The 10,285-nt window shown below is 41.5% G+C and overlaps 1 protein-coding gene across 1 annotated transcript; it reads left to right on the top strand.

Moving 5' to 3' along the window:
- The first annotated feature begins 660 nt into the window (after positions 1 to 660).
- LOC124062513 lies at positions 661 to 1,753 on the top strand. Its single transcript, XM_046395334.1, has 2 exons — positions 661 to 986; positions 1,078 to 1,753. The coding sequence occupies exons 1-2, from the start codon at positions 965 to 967 to the stop codon at positions 1,698 to 1,700; spliced, it is 645 nt and encodes a 214-aa protein (XP_046251290.1). The 5' UTR covers positions 661 to 964; the 3' UTR covers positions 1,701 to 1,753.
- The last annotated feature ends 8,532 nt before the right edge of the window (positions 1,754 to 10,285 follow it).

Here is a 10,285-nt window from a genome sequence, read left to right as displayed (position 1 = left end):
TCAAGTTGGCGTTGGAGGAGTGGAGGCATTGGTTGGAGGGAGCCAGCCACCCGTTCATAGTTTGGACGGACCATAAGAATTTAGAGTATATACGCAAAGCCAAGAGGCTTAATTCCCGCCAGGCCAGGTGGGCGCTGTTTTTTAATAGGTTTAACTTTTCTCTGTCTTACAGGCCGGGGTCCCAAAACATCAAACCTGACGCCTTGTCTCGGCTATACGACCCCGAACCTGTTGCCAAGGAACCTGACTCCATCCTTCCGCGTTCCTGTGTGGTTGGATCGGTGACTTGGCAGATAGAAAAGGAGGTAGAGCAGGCTAATGGTGTGGCTCCACCACCTAGTGATTGTCCAGATAACAAGCTGTTTGTCCCAGCAGAACTACGATCACGGGTGATTCATTGGGCTCACACCTCTTTGCTCTCCTGCCACCCGGGAGTTCGACGGACGTTGTTCGTCATCTCCCGGAGGTTCTGGTGGCCATCCATGGGAGCGGAGGTCCGGGAGTACGTGGGAGCCTGCTCGGTCTGCGCCCGCAACAAAGCTTCGACCGGACCTCGTATGGGACTACTACAGCCATTACCTATCCCTTCTAGACCATGGGCCGAAATATCATTGGACTTTGTCACAGGACTCCCGCTCTCCCAAGGCCACACCACCGTGCTCACAGTAGTGGACAGGTTTTCCAAGATGGTCAGGTTCATAGCTTTGCCCAAGCTTCCTTCAGCTAAGGAAACGGCTGAAATTATGATGGCAAATGTCTTTAGGATCCACGGGTTCCCACGGGACATAGTGTCAGACCGGGGGCCCCAGTTTGTGTCAAGCTTTTGGAGGGAGTTTTGCCGGCTCATCGGAGCTACAGCCAGTCTGACCTCGGGATACCACCCGGAGGCTAACGGCCAGACCGAGCGCCTTAACCAGGAGCTGGAAACCGGCCTCCGCTGCCTAGTGTCCCAGAACCCGTCAACATGGAGCAAACACCTGGTCTGGGTAGAGTATGCCCACAATTCCCTTCCTACATCGGCAACAGGTCTGACGCCTTTTAAATGTGTGTTTGGCTATGACCCCCCTCTCTTCCCAGACAGTGAACCAGAGAGCTCGGTTCCTTCCGCCTATGCTCTGCTACGCCGCTGCCGGCGAATCTGGGCAGCCGCCAAGCAAGTTTTGATCCGCCAGGGGAATCGGGTCAAGACAGCTGCTGACCGCAGGAGGAGGCCAGCTCCGGTCTACCAGCCAGGCCAGAGGGTCTGGCTATCTGCCAAGGACCTCAACCTCAAGGTCTCCTCTAGGAAGCTGGCACCGCGCTTCGTGGGTCCTTTTCCTATCACCCAGGTTGTTAATCCCGCCGCTGTTCGTCTTCGCCTGCCTCGTTCTCTCAAAGTTCACCCCACGTTCCATGTCAGCCAGGTCAAACCCGTCCGGGAAAGTTCCTTGGTCCCTGCGGTCCCTCGGCCTCCTCCTCCGGAGATGGTGGATGGGGGGCCAGTGTACAAGGTTAAGCGGTTGCTGGCTGTACGGAACCGGGGCCGTGGTAAACAGTATTTGGTGGATTGGGAGGGTTATGGCCCGGAAGATCGCCTATGGGTCCCCTCTCGCCACATTATAGACAGGACTCTTATCGTGGACTTTCACCGAGACCATCCAGGTCAGCCTGGGCCGTCAGGTGTCGGCCCTAGAGGGGGGGGTACTGTCACACAGCGGTGAGGTATTGTCTCGTTTTGGTTTTATGTCTCGTCATTTCTTGTTTTATTTTGAAAAGTAACTCTCCTCTCGTTTCAGGTCACTTGCCCTTCCTCTTGTGTCTCCGGTCTGATTGTCTACCCGATTACCTGATTGTGTCCACCTGTTCCCTATTATCCCCTGTGTTCAAATAGTCTGCGTTTCCCTTGTCTTGTGCCTGTGTGTTTCGTCCTCGTGCGTTCACCCTAGCATTTCCTCGCCATAGCCACAGCCACAGTCTTGATAATTTTCTCTATTTGCCTTATGATTCTAGCCTCTGTTCAGAGTGACTTTTTGTTGTTAAGTTTTCATAGTATAGAGTTTTTGCCCAAAGTTTTGAGTCAGGGATTTTGAGTTCTGCTTTCTTTTTCCTCGTGAAGAGTGATTTTTAGTTCCATAGTAGTTTTTCCTCCTTGTGAGTGATTTTTTGTTTCTCAGATAGATCTTTACCCTTAGTTATTCTCTCCTCCTTTGGGAGCGCTTTCATTTGTAGACAGAGCAGATATTCACCACGGTAAGTTTGATAGCTCTTTTGTTTCTACCCCTGGTAAGTTTTTATAGTCGCGCATCGTCTTCGGACGAATCTCAGGTAATTTGATAGCCACTTGATTTATTCACTCTGTAGTGTATTTCTTAACGGAGCTTTAATAAAGACTGCTGTTGCGAACCTTACTCTGCATCTGAGTCCTATTCTGCCGGATCCTGACACATAAATGGAAAATTAGCCAGACATAACTTGTGTTCTGTTTGTTATACATCAACCAAAGTTATTTAATGTGATCTTGTAATCTCTGGACATATTTGTCAGAGTTACAAGCACTGACACACAGAATTAAAAGTCAGTCTTACATCATGCTAGATTAAAGTAGTTAAGCTGAATGTGGTTATTGGTAATGACTAAAGCTGGACATCCATTATTTTGTTTACAGCATATTTATTTTATAGATTTAATTATGGTGTGACCAGGAATACATTATATCAAAATCCATTTCTTCTCTATAGCAGACATAATATCAATGCACATCTTCCATCCATCCATCCTGGAGCCTATCCCAGCTGACTACGGGCGAAAGGTGGGTTACAACCTGGACTGGTCACCAGTCAATCACAGGGTTGACACACAAACACAGACAACCACACATGCACACTCTCACTCCTAGGGGCAATGTAGAGTAGTCAATTAACCTAACGTGCATGTTTTTGGTATTGTGGGAGGAAGCCGGAGTACCCTGAGAAAACCCACGCAGGCACAGGGAGAACATGCAAACTCCACATAGAAGGGCCCAGACCGGGATACAGAACCCTCTTGCTGTGAGGCGACAGTGCTAACCACTGTGCCACCATGAAGCCCTCAATGCACATCTGTAATGCAAAAGGTATTTTTTCTTTCCATTGGTTACAGGTTTGATTCAGTTAGGCTTTCTTCACATTACACTCTATGAAAAACAACCTCTATAATTCTTGAATTGAGAAAGTCTGAAAATCTCGTTATTTGGAAAGAAGGTTCATTTCACTTGATATTACATCATGGTCATGGGTGCATTGTTATTGTTCTGAGAATGGCTCAGTAATTGTGCACAGAACACCTCTTTGTCTAGTGTTTCCCTCTAGAACAAATGAGTTCACATTCATGACTCACACAATACCATTTCAAATTGACATTCCCATGAGTGAACTGAGAAGCGAGCATAAACTTGTGTAAAACTTGCAGCTCTGTAAAATCCATGTGGATGTCTACATGGCCATCTATTCAAATAATCCATAACAAGTACCAGAGTTCTTCACATGCAGTCTATTCAGGGGAACATCTGCAACTGTTCCAGGATGTGGGCTAGAAAATGGCACTATAGTTAGATTTATGTTTGGGCAGAGTGGAATTGCAGCTAAGTGGCTTGGATTTGAGATAGAGAGTTGTGACGGCTCCCATTTCACTTCACATTTTGACGGGTGTAAAACACATCAAACAGCTGTATTTAGATTCCGAATTTACATTATAATGTTGACCAAGAACTATATTGTTCACAGTATATCCCTTTTTGAATGTAATACTCTGAGACAGACCCCCTGAGGATGAAAGGCCAATCCATATGAGTGTTATGTTTTGCTTCAAATGAAGTAAACACGTGGTTTACGAAGCACCTAATCCCACTTACAGCAGCATTTGGATTAGTCTTTTTTATTGCATAAAGGTAGACGTTTTTATTCTTATGATATTTTGTCCTGCCAGCCACTGTAGCCAACAGCAACTTTTCAATTCCTCCTTGAAGGATGATGTTATGTCAATCTAACCAGTAAGCTGTAAAGGACAAAGTATTTACACTAAGGTGACAGAAGCGGTTTAGGGCTAAAGATGAGAAACGTGACTCCAGCAGCTCCAAATTGTCTTGATTAGGTTACATGTTATTTTCTTGGCTTACTTGCTGATATTAGCCACTGATAAACTTACATTCCCAGCTCCCCACAGCTTTGTTGGAAGGTGTGCGTGGACCGACAGCTTAACTGTGAGAACTGGACTTCAGCAGAGCTTCTTCCCAATGCAATATTACATCAGTCTGTGAAACAGTGACAACATTTAATCAGTAGAATTCCACAAATCAACTTTTCTATGACTTATGTCATAAGTTAAACACAGGGAATTTGCCTCCATGTACACAAAGATTTAATATCCTCAGAATTTCACCAATTGATTTTTATTAAAATATAACCAAAGTCAGAACTTTTCCCTAAACTTGACCAAAATGAATCTTAGAAATTAAATGTTACAAGTGTTTCATCAGCAGAAAACCTTTTCCTTACCTTAAGCCAAGTGCTTCTGTTGTTTAAACCTAACTCCCATGTGAAGGCTGCTTGTTGCACCAATTTGTCAAACAATGTCTTATTTCCACTTGTGTTAAACCCAGAATATGTGTGTGTGAGTGTGTACATTTTGATAAAGGTATACTGACTGATAAAATTAACAAAATAATTAAAGCAAGTAGAGTAATACATTGTAAATAAGAGATAATACCTGATTGTAATGGATGATTGTAGGTGTAAACTAGAGAACCACTCCATGCAAAGTCAAGGTTTGTCAGGTCCATCCATTACTACCATACCCTTCAATTTTTTTATTGGAATTTCTAAAATAGATTCTTCAAGATATCCATGCAAAATCAGTGACCCACTTAAATGTGATCAGTAAAAGTACACCACCATCTGCTAGCCTTGAAAGCCTCCTTGATAACATTTGGTGGAGTTGGCAGGAGGCAAAAGTAAATATTCAACAGGACGAGAAGGAGACTTCCTTACGGCTCTCGATAGCAATAAATAAATAAATAAATAAAAAGCAGAAACATTAACCAGGATTAATAGCAATGCTCTCATCTATAAAATACTGTACATACCACTACTGCTAAGCTCTTCCATAAAACGTAATTAAGTTATGGCTCACTGGCTGACATTTACAGCTATCATCCTAAGCCAAAAGTTAATATATCCAATTGTTTTAAATTATCTTTTAGGGTCTGAGTTGGACGAAAGAACGCTGTCTTAAATCATGACCAGCACGAATAACAGAATGTTTCTGGTGTAAAAGAGCTCCCTGGAAAATAGACTGACTTCATAGAATTCTGCACTATATAATAGATACATACTAGAAGTGAAATCAAATCTAGTTCAGGAATGGGACGTATATCATGTCAGCAAAAATGAGCTCTAGTTTCATACAAATGAATTAAAATTTTGAAGAAACCACTTCACCAAGTCTTCAACCCTCCTACAGGCTGGTTAGAATAACAACCACATCAGCCGCCTTGGGTGAGGTCGTGAAAACCTTTCTTCTCTGGCCTTCAGTCTGACTAATGCCATGGCCTTCAGAGGCCCTGGCCAAACACGTGGCTGGTACTTCTGTGGTATTTGCCTTCTGGTCGGAGCAGACGTTTACAAGATGTGCCACCCAGTGAGAAGCCAGTGCCCATTCATCACAGTGATTATCAGTGGGAGGTCCAGTGTCTCTCTGTCTGTCTGTCTCTGTCCTTCTCCCTGTATGTCTTATCTGACAGTGTCTAAATACACATTCCTTATGACTCCATGTTACAGTTTACAAAATATAATGATGGCATTGTGTCTAGCAGGCTTCAGATTAGGTGTAACTATAATATACAACCCCTGTGCACTCAATCTAAAACCAATTCCCAACCTTCAGAAGTCAGAGTTGTTTTAGCCCCCTGCGGACAGCTGAAAGTCTCTGAAGCTGCTGAGCTATGTGTGCTGTGCTCTCCGGCATACAGACTATGTGAACAAGATTGCGTTTTGGCAGGAGTGCTGACAGAGGGCCAGGATGGAAAGTATCAGTAGGAGCCTGGCTGTGGAAAAGGAGCTGCAGCTCTAAAGCGAAGCCCCCTGATCCCTTGAGGAGGATACAGTTCTCACCACACTCTTATTCTGCGGAGCTTCAGGGTCAAATTAAACTTTGTGAGAGAGCTTTGAAACCAGCTACACAATGGCATTTCTCACAGGAGAAAGTCAATGTGATGTTTCCTGCTGCTCTTACAAAAAACTTTTCAAGTGATAGCACATTATATTTGTATGTGAGCAATCCAATTCACATTCAAGGTTGAGAGAAAAAGACACATTGTTAGTATTCTCCACAAGGTTGGTAGTATGTAATGTGGCCTCTCAAAAGTAGGAAAAAATGCGCATCCATGACAACAAAATATACTGCAATATACATGTGTCAGGGGATGTATATTATATGAAATGTTGGCATCAGCGTATTGAATGATCAATACGTCCTCTGCACAAGTTAGCAAAAAAAGGCAAATCCTCCAGTCTTTTCAGCTTTATTTAGTGAAAAATGTCTAGTAAGGAATACACTGAAATATCTGAATAGGTAAGCTGGCTTTCTCATTTTAGTGTTTGGAAACCACAGCTGGCTTCAGTCACAAGATGAAGTATTTATTGTTCCAAAGAAAGCAAGATTGATAAAGGTATCGCACACAATAATATTATAAGCCTATAAGAAACACAAACTGGAGAAGAAGAAAAGTTTCTTCTTCTTCCTTCTTACTGTTAAAATACAAACCTTATGTTGTTTTCCTTATGATTTTACAACTGAATTTAAACAAGTGCAAAATATCTCTTTTATATTTTTTGTATACTGTTGGAAACTTTTTGCAAAACCTAATTTCTTTGCCATCTACAGCAGCAGGAACAAGCGGAGAACACAAATTATGACATATTATGATTCTAAGTTGCTAATGTGCAGTGCAGTGCTCGCTTTCATTTAGCTGTGGTCTTTTGGTCTCCGGTAGTGATGAAAGTACCTGGCTCTATAGCACTATAGCTGCTAAATGCTCCACTTTCTTTACCAGCTAGTTGCTAACTTTGCTGTTTGGTGCTGGGCTGTTCTTTTACAGGAAATGCCTGCCTGTCCGTGGCCCAAAATAAAGTTAAAGCAAAAAGCCTCCAATAAACAGTTGGCACAATTATGAGGGACCTCTTTCACATCCAAATAGTCATGTGAACCAAAAGTCATCATAGTTACAATTAAAGTCAACATTTTACAATCACATTCATTACACATCTAGTGCTACTTCTGTCGTTATGTCTTGTATAATAATTTCAATTGTTTGTCATGATTAATTCTAGCTGTGAACATGTTTTTATGGTCTCATACAAAAGTGAGGTGAGGCCTGCTCGCTCAGTTTGTTCTTTCACCCCTAAGGCCTTGTGCAGCTGATAAACTATTTACTTTGGCGAAAAGTTTCCAAGCAATTTATTTAAGAAAACACATACAGAACATCTGAGCAGCCTGTCACTTAAACGTTTCGTTCTTGGAAACAGAAGAATGACAGATTTTTAACACTGTACTCACAAACACCCTATTTAAAGAGCGGGCTGTCACAACCAGGGTTTTGTTGACCAAATAACATGTGCTGCAGCACACAGACACATTAGACACATGCTGACTTAAGGGGAATATAACAACCATTTCAAGATGTGCAGTGCAGTCTGAAGTATATTGACATGTACTTTACTTCATCTTATTCACCTCTTCAAGAGTTTCCTGTTAACACATACTTTATTTTACACCAATGTGACTTTGATCTGGTCATCCTCAACACCCTATCAAATTCTCTGACTATTTGTCCTTGATGGACACAAAGATAATTTGTATTATATTGAAGCAAGAAATATGGCCAACCAAACCAAAATTTTAAGTGTATTTACTGCAGTGAGTACGCTTTGAAACAGTCAGCTGCAGAATGAGACTCGGACACGTACGGACTAAAAGAGAGCAATGGATCATTTTCATAAATCCATCATGTATTTATTATTAGGCCTGTAAAGAAAATAATGGCACTGGAAAGTATTTTTATTACCTTGCATACTGCTCTGTATAACACCAGTATAGGTAGGTTTGATACATTTAGGGGTCACTGGGGAGACCTGCTATTCTAAGAAGTCAAGGTTAGATTGATAAAAAAGTAAGTGGTTGTTGAAATGCTGTTAGATGCTGAATTCAGTTTTATTTTGTACCAGATGCACATAATTTCAAGGGCCTTGATACTTCTAAAAATGTGTTTAATTGCTTTGTTACAAGATTGTATTCAGATTAAGTTCCAAAAAGTGGAGTGTTGCCAGTTCTTGCAGGGCATTCAGTTTCATTTCACTTATCCACCTATACTACCTGCTTCATTTTATCAGTCAGCGACCAGAACTAATAGACAACTACAGGGAAACCTGTCAGATTTCCATTTTACAAAGAGAAACCTCTGATGTCATCTTATTCTCTGCCCAAAACATCATCTTTCCACTCACAACTGGGCAATAAACCAGAGATGAAGGGAAAATGATTAGAAACATACTGGACATAAGTGACTGTGGCAGATGAGTCAGTGAAGATCGGATAATTGATTTCACGAGGTAAAACCAGGTTGATGAAAGAGTTAAGAAACGGTACAACCAACGTTTTTTAGCTTTTATTTATTACATTTCTACCACACAATACAAATGTATTCTATTCTGACAATTTAAAAAAATTACAATGCAAAATTCTGCTTGCACTTGACAAAAAGTGCCAAATTCCATTTAATCATTTTTCAGGGTGTATTCCTAAACTTTGACCTTTACTACATGACAAATGGAGATGCAATTTCATTCTGTCTCTAGTCTTCTTTGGTTAGACAGCAAAAGGAATCTTAGTTTGGTCCACCTTAACAACAAATTCAGACCATTTATTCTAAAGGAGGGCCATGGCATGATTGAAATAACACCTGCAGTTCACCTCTGTTTGCAGCATTTATCTTGAAGCTGTGTAGGCCAGAAAATTATCCTTTTTCTTCCTTTGAGTACAGAATTTGACTCCTGTGGGTAGTAAAAAGGGACTTGTGACAGCCCGAGCCAAATAAAAGATAAAAAGATAAAGTTTTCACTTGCACAAGTTATGGAAGTGGCTGAAAATAAAGCTGCTGGGACACATGTTCCAAACTTCACATTTGGTAAGTAACTAGGGAAATGATTCTGCGAGGCTTAAGTGTTCTTTTATGAAGTTAAAAGTATTATAGGTCTGATCTCAGTCAATTTGTTTTTTCATATTACAGTTCATCAGGCTGGAATCAGCTTTGTCGACCAAATAAAATTATTAGCTAAGGGGTAGAAAGTAAGAGATTATCCAGTTGGGAATATAAGGAATAATTTTAAAAATGCAGTTTTCGCTATCTTGGTAATAGCATGCAAGAAGTATTGATTGTGATTTAGTTGGCCCCTCCTACTTGGTTCAGTGGGCGAGACAGAGAGAGAGAACAGCAACACAAATAAATATGCACACACCTCTGCACAACCCTGTTGATTTTGTGTGAATGCAGCCAAAGTGCATGCTTCATCCTGTCTGTTGTTTGCCTCTCCCATTTGTCCCTGGTCAAAGAAATGCACAGACCTGCAGCTCTTAGACATCCACGCCAGACCAAGAGCAGAGGAGAGAAACGGAGACAGTGGTGGTTTCTAAGTTGTTGTAGTCTCATACCTACACCCAAGAGCTATACATCCACTGCCCAAAGACGATGCTATGAACTGCCAACTGTTTGAGAATCAGTCAGTCGTTCTAGGAAGCTGTATTGTCATCAATATACTTGATAATAATATTCAACATTCAACTGGTTCAAGCCTCTGAATTGCAAGGTTCTGCTGCTTCTGCTCCTTGTAATTTATGACAGCAAAAGAAGAACCTCTGTGGGGACATAGGAAGCATCTGAAGATGACACCTTGGGCTTTGTGAAGTTGTGATAAACACCCCCAACTATTTTTGACTCACCACAGACTAAATGATTAATGACGATCAGTTGTAACGTTCAACAGAATACTTGACAAGAAAGTGTTGCAGCTGCACTTGATAAATGTGTCTGATCAGAAAAGGACAAAATGAACAAGTAAATAACTGAAAATAAACAAATAAAGTGTACGAAAAAATTGATTTGAATTGATTCTTAAATTATAATTATATATTTGATCTTTTTTTTTTCCTTTTAAAGTAGCACAGACACTGAGGTTGGAGTAAAAGTGGGTGGCACTATAACAAGTTCCAGTTGCTG

The sequence above is a fragment of the Scatophagus argus genome, chromosome 7 (assembly GCF_020382885.2).
Source record: "Scatophagus argus isolate fScaArg1 chromosome 7, fScaArg1.pri, whole genome shotgun sequence".
Classification (NCBI taxonomy): Eukaryota; Metazoa; Chordata; class Actinopteri; family Scatophagidae; genus Scatophagus; species Scatophagus argus.
This window is presented reverse-complemented; position numbering and strand designations above follow the sequence as displayed.